The following is a 22028-nucleotide window of genomic DNA, read 5'->3' on the forward strand; positions in this document are numbered from 1 at the left end:
CATCAATCCAACAACAATCAATCAATCAATAGTATTTATTTTGTACTTAATAAATTTTCTGCAGAGTACTGTTCTTACAGCTTGGGAGAATACAAGAGAGTTGCTAGACACATTCCCTGCCCACAAGGAGATTACAGTGCAGAATAAATTACAATGTAAAATAAATTACAGATACATAATGTAAGGACATGTACATAAGTGCTTTGGGGCTGAGGGTGGGGTGAATATCAAGTCTTTAAGGGATACAGATCCGACTGCATAGGCGACACAGAAGGGAGAGGGGATGGAAGAAATACGGGCTTAGTCAGAAGGGAGAGGGGATGGAAGAAATACGGGCTTAGTTGGGGGAGGCCCCATGGGGAGAGTGGTGATCTGTCGGTAATGGAGGAGGGAGGGGGGGACGGAGTTCCAGGCCAGAAGCAGGACGTGAGCAAGGGGTCAGTGGAGACGGATGAGATAGAGGAACAAAGAGTAGGTTAGGGTTAGATGAGCCAAGTGTGCAGGCTGGGTTGCAGTAGGAGATCAGCGAGGTAAGGTAGGAGGGGGAGAGCTGATTGAGTGCCTTTAAGCTGATGGTAGGGCGTTTCTGTTTGATGAGCAAGTGGATGGGCAATCACTGGAGGCTTTTGAAGCAGGGTGATCAGTAAGGAGGCTGAAGCAGTAGTCTAAGCAGGATATGACAAGTGCTTGGATCACCATGGAAGCAGTTTGGATGGAGAGGAAAGTGCAGATTCTAGCACTTATTTTTATCCCTATCCTCAGTACTTATGTACCTATGTATATTTTTATTTGTACATTGATTCTTTTCTTCAATTATGTATTCGGTTATCTCTTCCTGACACATTTATACTCTTTCCTGCTATATTGTTCTTCCTCCTGTTCCCCCTATCTCTGAATACTTTTGGTTGGTCTGTCCACTTCTTTTAGTTTGTAAGCTACTGGAGGGCAGTGATCATGTGTCATAAAACCGCTGTTTATTACCAGGCCCTCTCCCCAGTACTTCAGAGTTTAGGTGCTTGCTCAATCAATGCTATTTATTGAGCACGTGCAGAGCACTGTACTAAGGGTTTGGAAAAGTACAATACAAAAGAGTTGGCAGACAGGATCCCGGCCCATAAGGAGCTTACAGTCTACAGGGGGAGACAGTCCAAGTCCATCAGGGATAGGGGAATAGTAGCATACCACTGAAGATGGAACCAGAGTAACGCAGTTTAAAACTACAATATTAATTCATCTGAAAATGGTTATTTTGAACAAAATTAGCAATAGGAAGTTATAATTCTCTGGGAACGCTGCAAAACTATTCTTAAAAACGAAGGGCTCTTAACAAGCCATGTCACTAAAACAGGGTCTCACAATGGTGGAAATCTACTTTATATATGGTACAACTGAAAAAGGCACCATTTCCAGAAAAATATTGCTCAGTACCTTATTGCAACATTAATGCTAATTCCACCACTAATAACAGTTCCCTAAGTGATTACAAGTTTTTGAAACTCTGAACTAGCCTTTTGCCCTTTCAAATTAGAGAAGAATGCTTAGGCAGGAGGGCTCCCAGGTGCCACCAATTTTTTTCAAATTCCTGGAATTTGCAGTGCAGACAAAACTGTGTAGACGCCACTCATAATCACAGAGCATTAAACAATGATCGAACCTTCTAGCTCATTACGCCCAGTTTTCCTTGCTAGCTTTAGAGGTCACAGCTTGTTCTTCTGTCGACTGTATGACTGCATGAAGGAATGCTCGGAGGATGACATTAGGGCATTAAGATCATATTCAACATCAAAGGAAGGTTTTTTCTCCACAACAATCAGTGCAAGAAATACTGCAATCTTGGCCGTGAGTCCCCATATGCGATAGGTCACTTGATTTTGGGGGTCCACATAATCAAAGCAGTGGACATAACTTGAGTTGCTGAGAAATGTCATTTGTAGCTTTTTGTATATTTGCGGTCTGAGAAAGTACTCCAGCGGTACCAAGAACACTTCACTCACTTCGTCTGGATTAAGTCGGAGCTGGGAGATATTTTCTATAAATCCCACCACTGGCGTGACCACACCACCAGTCTAAAAGAAACACAAAATAAACCCGCAAATGAAACTATTATACTATTAAAGGTGGGAGAGAATTGCACTGCTAACCTGCTTACAATGTACATCAGGAGTTCAATCATAACAATGAAGTCTGAGATGCTGAACTTATCTATTGTTTTTAACCCGAGGATGAGGGAGATATTGGACAGAATCATTTACTCGCCTTGCAGATTCACCCAGGAGACCAATCTGGTGGGGAGGGTTATCTGAAAATTAATTCTCCTTCCCTCCCGTTCTCTCTCGGACAGGGGCTCGAGTAAGGCAATGAGTATTTCTTCGGTCCCTCAAGTGCCTTGGAAATGTGTTAAACTCCTTCACGATAATCCAGATTGGCCAACCTGCTCGAGTGGTAAGGTTGGAGCTTTTTCACGAACACTCATAAATAATTCACAGCGGCACACTATAGACAAATGCAATTCGATGGCAACCTTTGGATGTGATGAATCACACTTGCTAATAATTCCTTTCCATTTCTTTTAATAACTCTCTCACATCGATCTCGTAGCATTACAAACAACCCCATTGCAGTGCATGATTTCTGGCTGAAAACCATTTTATATATATGCAAAATTCTATAATCATACTGTTTTTAGAGTCAGGAACGAAAGCCTTTTTTGCCATTATGGTAAATCACTGTCCTTGAGCTGCCCTGATGAATGCAGGCCCGAGCCAGCTTGCCCCTGAACCTCTTGGGCTGGCTTTTTTTCATATGGCCCTGGTACACCTGTGTCCACACCATATTCAGATGGAAATGGCAGAGTATAATGACATCTACATAAGAGCTGTGGGGCTGAGGGTGGGGTGAATATCAAGTGTATATGAGAAGCAATATGGTCTGGTGGAAAGAGGACCTGGGTTCTAATCCCGGCTCTACCACTTACCTTCTGTGTGACCTTGGACAAGTCACTTCACTTCACTGAGCCTCAGTTTCCTCATCTGGATTATGGGGATTCAGAAACTGTATTCCTTCCTATTTAGCCTGTGAGCCCCATGTGGGACAGGGACTGTGTACAACCTGATTATCTTGTTTCTACTCCAGCGCATGGTAAGCACTTAATGAATATCACAATTTTTATTATCATCAGTACACATTCATTCATTCAATCGTATTTATTGAGCGCTTACTGTGTGCAGAGCACCGTACTAAGAACTAGGGAGAGTACCATACAACAAGTAACTGACACATTCCCTGCCCCTCAACGAGCTTACGGTCTGGGGGCTGGGGAGCTGGGGGACAGACAGACAGCAATACAAATAAATAATTATTCATTCATTCATTCATTCAATAGTATTTATTGAGCACTTACTATGTGCAGAGCACTGTACTAAGCGCTTGGGATGAACAAGTCGGCAACAGATAGAGACAGTCCCTGCCGTTTGACGGGCTTACAGTCTAATCGGGGGAGACGGACAGACAAGAACAATGGCACTAAACAGCGTCAAGGGGAAGAACATCTCATAAAAACAATGGCAACTAAATAGAATCAAGGCGATGTACAAATCATTAACAAAATAAATAGGGTAACGAAAATATATACAGTCGAGCGGACGAGTACAGTGCTGTGGGGATGGGAAGGGAGAGGTGGAGGAGCAGAGGGAAAAGGGGAAAATGAGGCTTTAGCTGCGGAGAGGTAAAGGGGGGATGGCAGAGGGAGTAGAGGGGGAAGAGGAGCTCAGTCTGGGAACGCCTCTTGGAGGAGGTGATTTTTAAGTAAGGTTTTGAAGAGGGAAAGAGAATCAGTTTGGCGGAGGTGAGGAGGGAGGGCGTTCCAGGACCGCGGGAGGACGTGACCCAGGGGTCGACGGCGGGATAGGCGAGACCGAGGGACGGTGAGGAGGTGGGCGGCAGAGGAGCGGAGCGTGCGGGGTGGGCGGTAGAAAGAGAGAAGGGAGGAGAGGTAGGAAGGGGCAAGGTGATGGAGAGCCTTGAAGCCTAGAGTGAGGAGTTTTTGTTTGGAGCGGAGGTTGATAGGCAACCACTGGAGTTGTTTAAGAAGGGGAGTGACATGCCCAGATCGTTTCTGCAGGAAGATGAGCCGGGCAGCGGAGTGAAGAATAGACCGGAGCGGGGCGAGAGAGGAGGAAGGGAGGTCAGAGAGAAGACTGACACAGTAGTCTAGCCGGGATATAACGAGAGCCCGTAATAGTAAGGTAGCCGTTTGGGTGGAGAGGAAAGGGCGGATCTTGGCGATATTGTAGAGGTGAAACCGGCAGGTCTTGGTAACGGATAGGATGTGTGGGGTGAACGAGAGAGATGAGTCAAGGATGACACCGAGATTGCGGGCCTGCGGGACGGGAAGGATGGTCGTGCCATCCACGGTGATAGAGAAGTCTGGGAGAGGACCGGGTTTGGGAGGGAAGATGAGGAGCTCAGTCTTGCTCATGTTGAGTTTTAGGTGGCGGGCCGACATCCAGGTGGAGACGTCCCGGAGGCAGGAGGAGATGCGAGCCTGAAGGGAGGGGGAGAGGACAGGGGCGGAGATGTAGATCTGCGTGTCATCTGCGTAGAGATGGTAGTCAAAGCCGTGAGAGCGGATGAGTTCACCGAGGGAGTGAGTGTAAATGGAGAACAGAAGAGGGCCAAGAACTGACCCTTGAGGAACTCCAACAGTTAAAGGATGGGAGGGGGAGGAGGCTCCAGCGTAGGAGACCGAGAATGATCGGCCAGAGAGGTAAGAGGAGAACCAGGAGAGGACAGAGTCCGTGAAGGCAAGGTGAGATAAGGTATGGAGGAGGAGGGGATGGTCGACAGTGTCAAAGGCAGCAGAGAGGTCAAGGAGGATCAGAATGGAGTAGGAGCCATTGGATTTGGCAAGAAGGAGGTCATGGGTGACCTTAGAGAGAGCAGTCTCGGTAGAGTGGAGGGGACGGAAGCCAGATTGGAGGGGGTCTAGGAGAGAATGGGAGTTAAGGAATTCTAGGCATCGATTGTAGACGACTCGTTCTAGGATTTTGGAAAGGAAGGGTAGTAGGGAGATAGGACGATAACTGGAGGGGGAAGTGGGGTCAAGAGCGGGTTTTTTTAGGATGGGGGAGACGTGGGCATGTTTGAAGGCAGAGGGGAAGGAGCCCTTGGAGATTGAGTGGTTAAAAATAGAAGTTAAGGAAGGGAGGAGGGCAGGGGCGATGGTTTTAAGAAGGTGAGAGGGAATGGGGTCCGAGGCGCAGGTGGAGGGGGTGGCACTTGCGAGGAGGGAGGAGATCTCCTCTGAGGATACTGCAGGGAAGGATGGGAAAGTAGGGGAGGGGGTTGTTGGGGGGAGGGGAGAGGCGGAGGGGTGACTTTGGGGAGCTCAGACCTGATCGTGTTGATTTTCGTGAGGAAATAGGTGGCCAGATCATTGCGGGTGAGAGATGGGGGAGCGGGAGGAACAGGGGGCCTAAGGAGAGAGTTAAAGGTCCGGAACAATCGGCGGGGGTGACGGTCATGGGTGTCGATGAGGGAGGAGAAGAAGCTTTGCCTGGCGGAGGAGAGGGCAGAGTTAAGGCAGGAAAGGATAAATTTGAAGTGTGTGAGGTCGGCTTGGTGCTTGGACTTTCGCCAGCAGCGCTCAGCAGCTCGAGCATAGGAGCGTAGGAGGCGGACGGAGGAGGTGATCCAGGGCTGTGGGTTAGTGGAGCGAGAGCGGCGGAGGGAAAGGGGGGCAAGAGAGTCGAGATGAGTAGAGAGGGTGGAGTTGAGAGCGGAGACCCGCTCGTCGAGAGTGGGAAGAGAGGACAGGGCGGCAAGGTGAGGCGAGATGCTATTGGAAAGACGGATGGGATCGAGAGAGCGGAGGTCTCTGTGGGGCAGTAGCGAAGATTTGCAGGGGGAGGGAGTGTGAGAGATGAGGCAGGTGAGAAGGTTATGGTCAGAGAGAGGGATTTCAGAGTTGGTGAGGGAGGAGATAGTGCAGCGGTAGAAGATGACGAGATCGAGGGTGTGACCGAGTCGGTGAGTGGGCGTGGTATGGTGGAGGAGGAGGTCGGCAGAGTCGAGGAGGGATAGCAGGCGGGCGGCAGAGGAGTCGTCGGGTACATCCGTATGGATGTTGAAGTCTCCAAGGATCAGAGTGGGCAGAGAGAAGGAGAGAAGGAAGGTGAGAAAGGGGTCAAGGTGGTCGAAGAAGTCGGAGGTGGGACCGGGAGGGCGGTAGATGACGGCGACAAGTAACTGGAGTGGGTGGTAGAGGCGAATGATATGGGCTTCGAAGGAGGGGAAGGAGAGGGAGGGGGGAGGAGGGATAGTGCGGAAGCGGCATCGGGGCGAGAGGAGGAAGCCGACGCCTCCTCCCTTACCGGTGAGTCTGGGGGAGTGGGAGAAGGAGAGGCCTCCGCTGGAGAGAGCGGCGGCGGAGACCATGTCTTCGGGAGAGAGCCACGTTTCCGAAAGGGCGAGGAGGAGGAGAGAGCGGGAGAGGAAAAGGTCATGGATGAAAGGTAGCTTGCCTGTAATAGAGCGGGGGTTCCAGAGGCCACACTTGAAAGTAGCTGTGGGTGCAAGGGGAGGAGGGGGGGAAGGGAGGGTTTGGATGGGATACATAAGTGCTGTGGGGATGGGAGAGGGAAGAGCAAAGGGAGCAAGTCAGGGTGATGCAGAAGGGAGTGGGAGATGAAGAGAGGTGGGGAATAGTTTGGGAAGGCCTCTTGGAAGAGGTGTGCCTTCAGTAAGGCTTTGAAGAGGGGAGAGTAATTGTTGGATTTGAGAGGGGAGGGCGTTCCAGGCCAGAGGGCGTTCCAAGCCAGAGTTCCGAATGCATAGGGGATGCAGAAGGGAGGGTGGGGAGGGGAAATGAGGGCTTAGTTCCGGAAGACCTCTTGGAGTTGTGATTTTTAGAAGGCTTTGAATGTGGGGAGAGTGGGGGGTGTCTGTTGGATATGAAAGGAGGATGGAGTTCCAGGCCAGAGGGAGGATGTGCGCAAGGGGTTGGTGATGGGATAAATGAGCTCGAGATACAGTGTATAAGTTGGCTTTAGAGGAGGGAAATGTGTGGGCTGGGTTGTAGGAGAGCAGTGAGGAAAGGTATCAATAAATCAAACAATCAGTGGTATTTACTGAACATTTACTATGTGCAGAGCCCTGTACTGCCTTCACATCTTTAAAATCCTCCCATTGCCTCTCCATCCAGACTGCTGCCATGCTGATCCAAGCGCTTATCCTCGTTGACTGCCCTGCCTTCTGTCTCTCCCGGCTCCAGTCTATGCTTCACCCTGCTTGCCCGGATCATTTTTCTAAAAAAAAATGTTCAATCCACATCTCCCCACTCTTCAAAAACCACTAGTTGTTGCCCATCCACCTCTGCATCAAGCAGAAACTCCTTACCATCAGGTTTAGAGCACTCAATCAGCTTGCCCCCTCCTACCCTACTTTGCTGATCTGATATTACAACTTAGTCTGCACACTTTCCTCCATGATTTTATCTCTCTCATCACCAACCCCTTGCCCAAGTCTTCCCTTTGGCTGGAACTCCTCCCCCAGCTCTACCCCCACCCAACATATGACAGGCCAGCACTCTCCCCACCTTCAAAACCTTATCAGTATTATTATTAATAAAAATAATGTATTTGTTAAGTACTTACTATGTGTCAAGCACTGTTCTAAACCCTGGGTTAGATACAAGCTAATCAGGTTGCACACAGTCCCCATCCCACATGGGGCTCACAGTCTTAACCCCCATTTTACAGATGAGGGAACTGAGGCACAGGGAAGGTGACTTGCCTGAGGTCACACAGCAGACAAATGGAGCCGGGATTAGAACCCAGGTCCCTCTGACTCCCAAGCCTGAGCTCTATCCACTAGGCCATGCATATGTTCTCCAAGAGGCCTTCCCTGACTAAATCCTCATTACCCTATTCCCTATCCCTTCTGCATCGCCTATGCACTCGAGTCTGTACCCTTTAAGCACTTAATATCCACCCCACCTTCAGTCCCAGAGCACTTATGGACTTATCCGTAACTTATTTTAATATCTGTCTACCCCTCTAGACTGTAAGCTCCTTGTGGGCAGGGACTGTGTCCACCAACTCTACTGTACTGTACAGCAAGTGCTCAACAAATACGATAGATTGATTAATTGTGAATGTACAGTGCAACAGAGTTGGTAGATGTGCACACAAGGAACTTATAGTCAACAGGAGACAGACATGGAAATAAATAATGGACAGGGGAAATAGTCGTGTATGAGGATATTTACCCAAGTGCTGTGGGGCTGGGGTGAGTATCAAATGCTTAAGGTCGAAGGGGGAGAGCGGAAGGGAGTAGTCCATGGTGTCAAACATAGTGACTAGATCTGGGAGAATGAGGATGGAGTATTGTCTCTTGGACTTGGTCATTGGTGGCCTTGGAGAGAGAAACCTCATTGGAATGAAAAGGAGCAGATGGCAAAAAATGCTGCTAAATCTGGCAACAATTTCTGCCCTTCTACCTCACCCTGATTCTTTACTGCCTTAGAATGGGGTAAGGCAGGTGGAGGGAGGGTGGGCTCAACACCAAGTTTGAGATCCACAGTTTGCTTAAATCAGTAAGGGCAGTTTGGTACGTTTGCCTAGGGAAAGAGATTAAATGTACAGGCAAACCTCCGGTTCTAAACAGCCACAACATGTAAAATCCAGAGATATTTCAAATGCTAATTGCTGAGGTAGCCCAGAATCCGTAAGCCCCACCCGACATTATGTCCAGTTGCCGTGGTGGCTTCAACTCTGTCCTCCCCTACTTTTCCTATACCTCCCAAAACACAAAAGGGAAGCCAGGTTTTCTGATCTATCCAAAAGCAGTGGAGAATTGCAGTCTAGCAGAAACGGCTGCTAAATCCAAGGAAGATCTCTTTCTACCTCACCTCAATTCAGTGCTGCTTTCGGAAGAAAAGAGACCCCCTCCCGCCCCTCCCCGCTTCCCCAACGGCGGAGGAGATGGTTGTCATGGCTGCCGCTAAGGCTAGAATCTTAGCTCCATCACCAGCTAAGATATTCAGATTAAAAAATCTTGATTGATTTTTAAGAAAGCAGATGAACTTCTTTAAATGACTGAACCAAGTAACTGATAGACGTTCAAAGGTGCTCAGAGATGTTCAGAAGGGCTTAGCCTTCTACAAGGCTCTAGACCGTAAGCTCTTTGTGGGCAAGGAATGGGTCCGTTTATTGTTGCCTTGTACTCTCCCAAATGCTTAGCACAGTGCTCTGAGCACAAGTGCTCAATAAATATAATTCAATGAATGAATGAATGTTTTAGGAAGAGAAAAAGATTAACCTAAATTAGACAGATTTTTCACTAAAATTGCAAAAACCACTACCACAGTCATCAGAGCAAGCTTCTACAGCCTCCTGCAAAGACTATCATATTACAAATCCTAATTTAATTTTGGGATGTTCTGCTTTAAATTACTGTAATAGAGAATAAATAATACTTAAGTGGTATTTAGCGCTACAGAATGTGCATTTCAAGGAATTTCACAGTTTTCCAGGGGTTCTGGGATGGACTCCAACTTAGAACATACATGTCTACGGGAAAATGTAGCCCACGACAGAGCCGTTCACGATCCATCTGAATTTTCGAGGACCATATTATGACTGCATCATGGAATATGTCCATAAACGATTGCGTAGGTATGTCTGCGCACGAGTGTAGATTTGGGAGTAAGTGGGTGTGAGATTTGAATGTAAAATTAGGTTTCCATTCTGAAGCATCGAGTTTCAATTCAGGGTTAACTTGGTATTGAAGCTATATGGTAGTATATTTCACTCTACCACTGTAGAAACAGCTTTACGACACTTTGTTTATTTCCCATTTTGAAAAGAGCTTGTAATTATTACAGCTTTATGCTCTGCAATCTTGTTTGTGCATTGGTATTGTTGGAGAGGGCAATAAGGCTTTGTTTCTATTTAACCGCTGCAAGAGAGAAACCAGAGACATCAATAATGCATGCAATATCTTGTTAATGACCTCTTTTCTGTAAAAAGATGCTTTAATTTTTAAGTGAGCAGCGAACAAATGTTCCTATCTAGGGCAAAATCCTAGCCTCTGAAAAAGGATAATGTTTTTCAGAAAGTTCCAATCCATTCTCTTTTGGTTTTAAAAAGAGAATCAATAAATTACACTACTTCCTTTTTTCCCCCCATTGCTAAGGAATGTTAATTTTCACTGCGATTTTATTTACCACCGGAGATTATAAAGACTCTAGCCCTCAGGAGAGAGCTTTACATGAGCCGACCTGGGCTGGTCATGGGTTAGAAGGAGGAGCGGTGTAGAGGCTAGAGCATGGGCCTGGGAGTCAGAAGGTCATGGGTTCTAATCCTGGCTCCACTACTTGTCTGCTGTGTGACCTTAATAATAATAATAATGTTGGTATTTGTTAAGCGCTTACTATGTGCCGAGCACTGTTCTAAGCGCTGGGGTAGACACAGGGGAATCAGGTTGTCCCACGTGGGGCTCACAGTCTTAATCCCCATTTTACAGATGAGGTCACTGAGGCACAGAGAAGTTAAGTGACTTGCCCAAAGTCACACAGCTGACAAGTGGCCGAGCCGGGATTCGAACCCATGAACTCTGACTCCAAAGCCTGTGCTCTTTCCACTGAGCCACGCTGCTTCCCCTTGGGCAAGTCACTTTATGTCTCTGTGCCTCAGTTACCTCATCTGTAAAATGGGGATTGGGACTGTGTCCAACCCGATTTGCTTGTAACCACCCCAGCGCGTAGTAGTGCCTGGCGCACGGTAAGCGCTTAACAATGCCATAATTATTTTTATTATTATTATTGAGAGTCCAGCACTCGGCAGGTGATGATGTGTCAGATTGGCAGTTAGCCAAACCCCCGATCTCATCTTGGGGGGTTCCAAACTAAAAGCGAGGGGAGAGGGAAGGAGAGAAAGAGGAGCACTACAGCAGCAAGGGAGCCACAGCACAAGAAAGGTATTTCCACACATGTGCAGCTGTTACACCTTCGAGTAGCCCCAGGAGCCCCCGAAACAACCACCCAGACATGGTGGCCCTCCCCCAAAGTGAACTCACACCTGCTTCTAGTTTGGCACAGGATCACTTACAGGATGATTTGGTATTTGACTGCTAGAAGCCAGAGCTAGTCCTGGGCGAGGGCCAAATAGGTCATGCCCTAGATTTCCGGTCTGTGCAGGTCTCTATCCCAGAACCTTTTCTGAAGCAGTGTGAATTAGTGGATAGAGCATGGCCCTAGAGGTCAGAAGTACCTGGGTTCTAATCCTGGCTCCGCCACTTGTCTGCTGTGTGACCTTGGGCAAGTCACTTAACTTCTCTGTGCCTCAGTTACTTCATCTCTAAAATGGGGATTAAGACTGTGAGCCCCATGTGGGAGAGAGACAGTGTCCAACCTGATTAGCTAGTATCTATCTCAGTGCTTAGTTCAATGTCTGGCACATAGTAATCACTTAACAAACCGTAAAAAAATGATACGGATTTGCTAGAGAGATTGACTTACTCTTTTCCTCTCAGAAATAAAATACCATTTACACTAAGAACTGGGGTATAGACCCAAGACAATCAGATCTGGCACAGTCTCTGTTTCACATGGGGGTTACAGTGCTCATACTCTCCCTCCCCCTTGCCTGAAATTTCTACCCTCCTCGATTTCTTCCCTTGCCATCTAGACCATAAGCTCCTAATGGGCAGGGAACATGCCTATCAACTCTGCTGTACTGTACTCTCCCAAGCGCTTAGTACAGTACTCTCAACACAGTAAGTGCTCAATAAATACCATTTATCTTACCCCTATTTTACAGATGAGGGAACTGAGACCCCGAGAGGTTGAGTGACTTGCCCAAGGTCTTACAGCAGGCCAGTGGCAAAGCTGGGTCTAGAATTTGAGTCTTTTGATTCTCAGACCCATACCCTTTCCACTAAGTCACAATGCCTCTCAACCTCTTTTTGCCATCTTTGTATAATTATCCTTTGAAATGAATAATTTTGAGTTCCTTATATGTTGATCTGATTAAGTTGCTCTTCTATTCAGAAGCCTTCAGTGGCTCTCAGTGGCCTTGTAAGTTGCCCACCTGTAGCTTTTCCCTTTCCCTACTCACCCTAACCACCTCGGATTGTGCTAGTATCCCTACTTGGAATGTTCTGTCTCTCTTCAACAGGTCGGAACCCTACTAAAGAGTCACCTCCTCCACGAGGCCTTCTCGGAGTAACTGTCTACCTTTGAGCATTCCAGTCACCACTCTAGCTTTATAAACCTTCAGTCTGGTATGAGGTTTGATGGGTCACTGTCCCCAAACTCTACCTATCACCAAAAAAGTCACGCTGGCTTCCTTGCCTCAGTTTTCTATTTATCTATCTATAAATGTTGGTTGGAGGAGGCAGCAGTTTGCCAATGAATTTGGTGGCATCCCACCCCATGGATAATTTGTTTGCCTCTGTAGAGAGGAATTTGGGGGCTGGAGAATTTTCGGGCTCGGACTCCGAGATTTATCAATAGGTAGCCGTAGCTCAAGAGATGCTATTAAGGGAACTGGGTAATCTAACAGCTGTAGATCGTATGAGAAGCAGCATGGCATAGTAGAGCCTGGGCCTGGGGTAGTCAGAAGGTCATGGGTTCTAATCCCAGCTCTGCCACTTGTCTGCTGTGTGACCTTGGGCAAGTCACTTTACTTCTCTGTGCCTCAGTTACCTCATCTGTAAAAATGGGGATTGAGACTGTGAGCCCTACATGGGACAGGGATTGTGTCCAACCCCATTTGCTTGTATTCATCCCAGTGCTTAGTACAGTGTCTGTCACATAGTAATCACTTAACGAATACCATAATTATTATTATCATTAGACTATCACCAGGAAAGCAAACACTCCTGATCATTATAACAAAGGCAGAGGGATCGGCCTAGGCCTTCCCTTGGAGTTGTCTTTTCTATTCCAGACAGATTTATTTTTCTCTAACTGGGGTTTGGTTCTGCCAGGAGAAGACGCAGTGGGCAGGGGACGTGTCTCCCAACTCTGCTGTACTGGAGTCTCCCAAGCGCTTGGTCCAGGGCTCTGCACACAGTAAGCGCCCAATAAATGCCACTGGAGAAGCTCTGAGAGATGGAGTTCCCCAGAGTCAAGTGGTGTTGGTAGCAGAGTCGCAGGTGGGATGAGCAAGGGGAGATGGTCTCTAGCACCTGCATCTCTCTCTGTGAGTGTGCCCATCTCTCTTGGCCTTTAGGTTCAGCGGGGATGCTGAGCAGAAGACCCGGATGCAGGTGAGAGTGATGCCTGGGAGATAAGCTCATCTTGGTGGAGGGGGGATGTGAGGAGGAGGGGATACTAGAGCCCGCCTGGAGTTTGGGGATGAAAAGACTTCAGAGCAAACCTGATCGACGCAAGGGACGAGCCTACAGATGACTTCCACATGCTGAGGATCAAGTCCCACTTCTTCCTGAGCCTCCCGGAGGGCAGTGGCTATTTCGTCTTTGTCAGATGGATCACTTTTTCCTCCTGGGAAGCACACCTGGCCTGGTGATCTTCTCAACTAGAAATGAAAGGGAGAGTCATAGCAGACTCCTTGAAAGGATAACTTCAGATACATTGCTGAAACGACACACATGCAAAATGAGTAGCCAAAGCACAGCTGGTATTCTCTCTCCAGAAATTTACAGTGGCAGCCTAAATGCCGACTACAGACTCTCTGTGATCAGAAGAGTAGGAAACCTTGTTCCATCTGCTGGAACTGGAGAACTGCCATCAAAGTGTACTACACAAGGCCTTTCAAGTGAACTGAGGAGAAAATCTTGAAATTCCATCCTTGCAGACGTGTTCCTGGAATAGAAACCCCCATCAGGCACATTTGGAAAAGTCTTGGCTCTCAAAATTTTGAACCTTCTGATCTGACTTGTCATCCCGTAGGATGGGGGCTAATATTCCGTCCATCCATAGGCTCGTGACTTTTAGATGGGGGAAAGGTAAGATCTGAACTGTACTCATCTGCTTTCCTACCAGCTTCCAGAGCCTGACTGTTAAAAGGACAACAGCAGATTCTGCAAATTGCCGGTCACTCAGTCAAGCATGGGGAGGAGACAACTCACCTGATGCCATCACGGCTGTTGAACCGATACCAGTTCAGAATTGTTTTATTTTTATTTTTTCTGGGGAGGGTCGGGGGAGGCTTACAAGGGCCAGAACTTGAAAAGAGCACCTGGGAGCAAGGTGCTTTCTCTGCTTTTTGACCAGGAAAGGAAGACTGAGGAAGACCTCAACTCTGGAAGAGCTAAATCAGCCACGTGCATGTAAAAGGGACCTAAGCAAGTGGACAGGCAAGGCAGTGGTTTGATGACGTAGTCTTCCATTGAGAAGTACGGACGAAACTTAGGCCTGTGACTCAGTGTCGGAGAACCTCCGTGAAGGAACTGATTACAGTGATAGTGTTTTGCGCAGCTTCACTTGTGCCTCTTTTCCCTGCCAGTCATGCCCCCAGGGGGACACAGAGTGTGATGAGTTAGTAGGTAGGCAGGGGTGCAGCACAATGCCCAGTGCACACAAATATATATACATATATATATATATATATTTTTACACGCCAGACTTATTTTACTGCCAAAGCTACCGCAGCGTAGCGCTGATGCTCTGCCCTAGCAACACAGACCCACGCGTCAGTTGCCTCAGTAGCCACTGCAGTATTTGTTCCCCATGTTAAGCCGGCTATTTTTCAGGACTTCTGTCTGGCCTGTCCATCTGGCCCTAGGGGGTCCTTCGGTCAGAAACCTGCCTACGAGAGATGGCATAAACCTGGGAGGCAGGCTCCGGTTTGCTAGAACCCAGGTCTCCTGAATCCTGGAGTCCCCTTCACTGGACCGTCACACACAGTAGCAGCAGAATGATACACACTTGAAACCGACTACCTTTCAGAAGAGTAGTGCAGAAAAGCTGAGTGGCCTAGTGGAAAGAGCATGGGCCTGGGACTCAGCGGACCTGGATTCTTATCCCAGCTCCACCGCCTGTCTGCCGTGTGACCTTAGGCAAGTCACTTCACTTCTCTGTGCCTCAGTTACCTCAGCTGTAAAAGGGGTATTAAGGCTGTGAGGTCCATGTGAGACAGGGACTGTGCCCAACTTGATTATCTTGCATTTATCCTAGCGCCGACTACAGTGCCTGGCACGTAGTAAGCACTTTACCTAAGCCATTAAGAAAAGAGTAACTTTGACCGTACTTGGCTCACATTTTAAACTGAGAACTCTTCTGCCAAATCATGGTAACGGTCAGAGCTACAATGGCAAGTTATTAGTAACTCTGACGTGAGAAGCCCTGCCAGAAATACAGCTGGGTGATGCTCCAGATACCTATTATTCTAGGTTGAGTCTGAGTCGACATTAGGTCATGACTTCCACTTTGGCCAGCAATAAGGATTTTTTCACCAGCCCACTCTTTATCATACATAGGCCAAGGTTTCTCAAAGACAATTTGGCTGTGGCAACATAAGCATCTGGCAAATTAAAGCGCAAGCCAATGTTTCAAATGGCAGTCCTCATACAAAATCTCTATAAGAGCTGGCTGTGGCTACCTTGCCTCAGGAGTAGCACGGCGTAGCAAGAACATTACCATGCCAACATCAAAGGAGAAACAGTCCCACCAGCAGTCGATCGTACTTAAGAATGTTTTTAAATGCCTTTTGCAAGTTTTTTTCAAGGTGGCTTTTTCTATGACTGTGGATTATAGCAGTCACCTACCTGCTTTGACCTGACGGTCAATAATACCTGCAGCTCTCCTTCTTTAACCACCAGAGGTAGAAGAACCGAAAATTTCCTTGATGACAAGTGGGAAAATTTAGCTCCGACATCAAACTCTCTTAAGCGGGCTTTAGCCCTATTCTTTATAATTTTGCTAAAATAAAGAATAAAAAAAACCACATTTGAGTAAGACCTAATGCCCACTAGACTCCAGCCTGTTCCTTCTGTAAGGAATATTGTTTTTTCATATTGCTGCTCTTCAGGCACTCAAAACCTCATTACACAAAGGAAAATTCACCCGAGGTTAAAAAAAAAAAGACAAACTGCCCAAAAATGTGATCCTGTCCTCTCCCCCTCCCTTCAGGCTCACATCTCCTCCTGCCTCCAGGATGTCTCCACCTGGATGTCGGCCCGCCACCTAAAACTCAACATGAGCAAGACTGAGCTTCTCATCTTCCCTCCCAAGCCCGGTCCTCTCCCAGACTTCCCTATCACCGTGGATGGCACGACCATCCTTCCCGTCTCTCGGGCCGGCCATCTCGGTGTCATCTTTGACTCGTCTCTCTTGTTCACCCTACACATCCTATCCGTTACCAAGACCTGCCGGTTTCACCTTTACAATATCGCCAAGATCCGCCCTTTCCTCTCCACCCAAACGGCTACCTTACTGCTACGGGCTCTTGTTATATCCCAGCTAGACTACTGCGTCAGCCTTCTCTCTGATCTCCCTTCCTCCTCTCTCGCCCCGCCCCAGTCTATTCTTCACTCTGCTGTCCGGCTCATCTTCCTGCAGAAACGCTCTGGGCATGTCACTCCCCTTTTTAAACACCTCCAGTGGTTGCCTATCAACCTCCGCTCCAAACAAAAACTCCTCACTCTAGGCTTCAAGGCTCTACATCACCTTGCCCCTTCCTACCTCCTCCCTTCTCTCTTTCTACCGCCCACCCCGCACGCTCCGCTCCTCCACCACCCACCTCTTCACCGTCCCTCGGTCTCGCCTATCCCGCTGTCGACCCCTGGGCCACGTCCTCCCGCGGTCCTGGAACGCCCTCCCTCCTCACCTCCGCCAGGCTAATTCTCTTCCCCTCTTCAAAACCCTACTTAAAACTCATCTCCTCCAAGAGGCCTTCCCAGACTGAGCTCCTCTTCTCCCTCTACTCCCTCTACCACCCCCCCTTCACCTCTCCACAGTTTAACCCTCTTTTCCCCCCATCTCCCTCTGTTCCTCCCCCTCTCCCTTCCCATCCCCTCAGCACTGTACTCGTCTGCTCAACTGTATATATTTACATTACCCTATTTATTTTGTTAATGAAATGTACATCGCCTCGATTCTATTTAGTTGCCATTGTTTTTACGAGATGTTCTTCCCCTTGACTCTATTTATTGCCATTGTTCTTGTCTCTCTCCCCCGATTAGACTGTAAGCCCGTCAAACGGCAGGGACTGTCTCTATCTGTTGCCGACTTGTTCATTCCAAGCGCTTAGTACAGTGCTCTGCACATAGTAAGCGCTCAATAAATATATTGAATGAATGAATGAATTAATTAATTAATTAATAAGTAATTCCCGGCTTGGGTAACCAAATTCTGGACTGTCCAGTTGTAGCCCTGCAACTCAACAAAGCATCTCCCAATTCAGCCACCTCTCTAAAGTCAAGCAAAATAATGGTTTGGGCATCTACAGAGCCGGGGAAGGTAAGGTCAGATTAAGGAATTGGGGTATCAAACACACATTCTTCAGGCCCCCCAACAGGGGCAACGGCTCTATAAGGGGGAGGGCGGTGCTTCACAGCCCTAGCTAGCCTGCCCTGCTCCTTCATTAAGAGCTCACTTCATGCATGAGCACTGTACTACGTGCAAGGGTAGAACCGGATTGGTGGGTGGTAGTGGAGCCGAGATGCCAGCCGCATTTTTTTAGCCTAGTCTGCAGGCGGGGGAGTTCTACGGCCTGGCCCCAGAGTCTGGGGGGGTTTCCTCTTGACCCTGTTAATGTCAAAGGCCAGGGTCAAGGCTCCTCCCACCCTGAGCACTGCAGCCTAGTGAGGCCTCATCTCACCCTCAGTCCACCCAGATAAACCTGATGGGAGGACTGGGGGGGTGGGTTGGGGAGGGGAGGGAAGGTGTTGATCTGGGTTGCGGCGGTTCCGTAAACCCTGTGGGCTGGATCTCCTGAGCCCTGCGCAGCTCCCAAGGCCAAAATTGCCACCTTTTCCCACCACTGCCTAAGCAGCAGTAACCCTTGCTTAGTTCCACTGCCTGGTAAAAACAGCAACACTACAGCAGCAGAGTGAGTGACCTCTTTTTTTTTCTTTCCTTTTTTCCACGGGCTTGGGATCCCGAAGGACCTGAGTTCTAATCCCGGCTCTGCCACTCGTCTGCTGTGGGACAGTGGGCAAGTCACTTAACGTCTCTGTGTCTCGGTTACCTCATCTGTTAAAATGGGGTTTAAGACTGAGCCCCATATGGGACATGTACTGTGTACCACATGATTAGCTTGTATCTACCCCAGCACTTAGAACAGTGCTTGACACATCTTCATCATCATCATCTCCAACTCCTCCTGCTCCCTTTTTCTCCATAAAGCTTCCTGCCCCCAATTTTTATGCACCCCGAGTCTTGCAGTGCCTTAACCCCACCCTAGCTCGGGGTAAGGGGATAGGCTGAACCAGAAACCTTTCTTGAATCTCTGGGGTGGATACAAGCTAATCAGGTTGGACCCGGCCACCGCCCCACATGGGGCTCACAGTCTTAATCCCCACTTTACAGATGATGTCACTGAGGCATCGAGAAGTGACTTGCCCAAGGTCACACAGCAGAGAAGTGGCAGAGCCAGGATTAGAAGCCAGGTCCTTCTGACTCCCAGACCTGTGCTCTATCCACTAGGCCACAAACAAGGTATAGTTGGAAAGTGGCTTTGTGAGTGAAGAGGAGTAGCAGCCAGTAAAGAAAGCCAATATCTAAGATAAAGTTGATGTAGACCTCTGTTGCTTCACTCACACTAGCTACTTCACTCAGCATCAGCCCTGTCTTTCCGTGGTTCACCCAGTTCACACCTCATCATAGGCAAGATGATCTGTTCCCCGACTGGGGTGGTCAGTCACCCAGTTTAATACCGGTCAGTTTGGTTTTCAGTTGGCCTGTCCCCTGCCTGGGGCCGATATGGAACTTGTGCATTTCTAACTGCTTTTAAAATTTTCGGTGCTGAGCCCCGCCTCTGCTGCACCTCTTGCTGCCAAGTTCTGCAACTCACACTTCGGACTGACCTGGGAGGGAACGTAAAAGCCCTGGGATTCAGGGGTCCCTCTGGAGAAATGCTCGAGGACTGTGCAATGTCCACGTTCTTCTGGAAAGTGTGCCCATGACATTGCTTTACGCTGTGTGCCTAGCATCGTGTCACGTACATCTCCTTATCTAACGTTGGCAAGTGCTGTCAGTAACCAACGTACTACGCTGGTGAGATTGAGGGGTTGAAGCAAAAAGAAGAAAGGAGGAATACAAATTAGAAAATGATCTGGATTCTCCTCTTTTAAAGAGGAAATGTAAATTCAGGGGCAGGGGTTATGAAGAGAGGAGAGGATATAAGCCAGGTCATAGTCCCACGCAATTCCACGGGGTTGAGTTTTCTTTTTCACCCTTCAAAATATCTGAATGCCTCCTAAATGAATTCCTCCTGGTTCTGACTCCCAGGTTAAAGATAAAACACAAGAGAGAGGTGATTTCCAAGCCAACAAATTTCCCTTCTACTGAGATAATGTGATGTAAACAAACAGCTGGAAAAAACCAGAAAACAACCTCCCAGATTCTCACACTGATTTCCTACTGGCGAGCTTCTAGGTTGAATTTTAAAGGGAGAGAAAAATCAACAGGAAAAACCGTTTGGTTTCCGGAGGCAGACACAGGATAAGGGAAGGTGGCAGGGCAAGTCTGGCGGTCTAAAAGCAGATCTGGGGGTGCTCAGGAATTAGCTCTGTGGCTGAGAAGCACTTCGCAGCAGTGCGGTTTAGTGGAAAGAGCCCAGGTTTGGAAGTCAGAGGATGTGGGTTCTAATCCCGGTTCCGCACCTTGTCAGCTGTGACCTTGGGCAAGCCACTTCACTTCTCTGTGCCTCAGTTACCTCATCTGTAAAACGGGGATTAAGAGTGGGAGCCCCACTTGGGACAACCAGATTACCCTGTATCTACCCCAGTGCTTGGCGTATAGTAAGCACTTAAATACCATAATCATGATTATTATGCTCCTCAGTGCGAGCCCATGAGTCCCTGGGTTGTTTGCTAATCTCTGTGTAAATGAAACGGCTTAGCTGGGAGACTGACAGCAGGAGGAATGCGGCTGTATCAAGGGGTTCGCTGGAGAAACGTGGCTTGGTGGCAAGAGCACGGTTTTGGGAGTCAGAAAACTTGGGGTTCTAATCCCGGATCCGTCACTTGCCTGCTGTGTGACCTCGGGCAACCCGCTTAACTTCTCTGTGCAGGTTACTTTATCTGTAAAATGGGGATTAATAATAATAATAATAATGGCATTTGTTAAGCATTTACTAAGCGCAAAGCACTGTTCTAAGCGCTGGGGAGGATACAGGGTGATCAGGTTGTCCCACGTGGGGCTCAGTTTTAATCCCCATTTTACAGATGGGGTAATAGCGGTTCAGAGAAGTTAGGTGACCAAAGTCACACAGCTGACAAGCGGCTGGGTCGGGATTTGAACCCATGACCTCTGCCTCCCAAACCCGTGCTCTTTCCACTGAGCCACGACCGGGAGTCCCAAGTGGGCCTACCTGCTTACCTTGTCTCTACCCCAGCGCTTAGAACCGTGCTTGGCAGCTGGCAAGCGCTTAACAAATACCATTATTATTATTGTTAGAAAAAGGCGCATTCTTGCGAATGACTCTACCCGCGATCCCTCCCGTCTCTCCCGGGGCCCTCTACTGAAAGTATTGACTCAAGGGGCGGTTTTGCAGGGATCAAATATCCAGATTTCGAGCAGCAAGGCCCGAGTCCTACAGATATTCAAAGAAATGAGGGGGGGGGGGGGTGAATCGGGGGCCCGTCCGCGGAAATTCCGCTACCAGAAAAGGACCAAGAACCGTCCGCGCGCACGCGCGCGGAAGTCGGCGCATGCGTGCAGCGGCACTCCTTTTCTCCCCGCCCCTCCCCCTTTTTTACGAGTTCTACGGGACCTAGCTGGAGGGTGCTAGTAGTAATAATAAGTGCTTATTGTGTGCCAAGCACTGTTCTAAGCGCAGGGGGAGATACTCGATAATCAGTTTGTCCCATGTGGGGCTCACAGGCTTCATCCCCATTTTCCAGATGAGGCCCAGTGAAGTGGCTGGCCCAAGGTCACCCAGCTGACAAGCGGCGGAGCGGGATTAGAACTAATGACCTCGGACTCCCAAGCCCGGCCTCTTGCCACTGAGCCACGCTGCTCCTCACGGCGCAAGAGATCTGGGGGTTCGGCACGAACCGGCTAATCCGGGACTGGCCCAAGCGGGGTGTCTACGGCAAAAGCCCTAGGGCTGGGCCGGGACGGGAAACAAGTTGCCCCCTGCCCTCGGGACCGCGCCTCCCTACCTCAGCGACTCCATGACCGAGGTCCCGCCGAGGCCTGGTCCAATGGGAGAGAGGGAGGGGCGGAGAGAAGAGGAAGGGCCTTTGGGGGGAGGAGCAGCCGAGGCCAGAATCGCGACCTTGGGAATCAGAGGATCTGGATTCTACGCCCCCCCCCCGCCCCCTACCTCTGCCATTTACTCGCTGTGTGACCATGGACAAGTCACCTTCCCTTCTCTGGGCCTCGGTTTCCTCACCTGAGGAATAATAATAGTGTTGGTATTCAGAAGCAGCGTGGCTCAGTGGAAAGAGCCCGGGCTTGGGAGCCGGAGGTCATGGGTTCACATCCCGCCTAAGCCACTTGCCAGCTGTGTGACCTTGGGCAAGTCACTTAACTTCTCTAGGCCTCAGTTACCCCATTTGTAAAATGGTGATTAAGGCTGTGAGTCCCACGTGGGACAAACTGGTTACCTTGTATTTCCCCCAGCGCTTAGAACAGTGCTTGGCCCATAGTAAGCGCTTAACAAATACCAACATTATTATTATTCGATAGTATTTAGTGAGTGCTTACTCTGTGCCGAGCACTGTACTAAGCGCTTGGAATGTACAATTCAGCAACAGATAGAGACAATCCCTGCCCATTAATAATAATGATGTTGGTATATGCAGAGAGCTGTTCTAAGCGCTGGGGTAAATACAGGGTGATCAGGTTGTCCCACTTGGGGCTCACAGTCTTAATCCCCATTTTACAGATGAGG

General features: G+C 48.7%; 1 protein-coding gene across 1 annotated transcript; it reads right to left on the reverse strand.

The window, feature by feature from the left end:
• Positions 1-632: 632 nt before the first annotated feature.
• On the reverse strand, positions 633-21332 carry NUDT7 (nudix hydrolase 7). The gene is made up of 4 exons (XM_029052391.2): positions 21295-21332; positions 15733-15886; positions 13383-13541; positions 633-2066 (listed from the first exon to the last, which is right to left on the reverse strand). The coding sequence occupies exons 1-4, from the start codon at positions 21306-21308 to the stop codon at positions 1698-1700; spliced, it is 696 nt and encodes a 231-aa protein (XP_028908224.1). The 5' UTR covers positions 21309-21332; the 3' UTR covers positions 633-1697.
• Positions 21333-22028: the final 696 nt, after the last annotated feature.

The sequence above is a fragment of the Ornithorhynchus anatinus genome, chromosome X2 (assembly GCF_004115215.2).
Source record: "Ornithorhynchus anatinus isolate Pmale09 chromosome X2, mOrnAna1.pri.v4, whole genome shotgun sequence".
NCBI lineage: Eukaryota > Metazoa > Chordata > Mammalia > Monotremata > Ornithorhynchidae > Ornithorhynchus > Ornithorhynchus anatinus.

Bases quoted from the DNA above. Each gene is read 5' to 3' on its own strand.
- NUDT7 (XM_029052391.2), bottom strand. The intron at 13,542-15,732 runs GTAGGTGACTGC...TTTCATTTCTAG, and splicing joins TGACCGTCAGGTCAAAGCAG to TTGAGAAGATCACCAGGCCA. The intron at 2,067-13,382 runs GTTTGCTCTGAA...TGTTTCTTTTAG, and splicing joins TCGTCCCTTGCGTCGATCAG to ACTGGTGGTGTGGTCACGCC.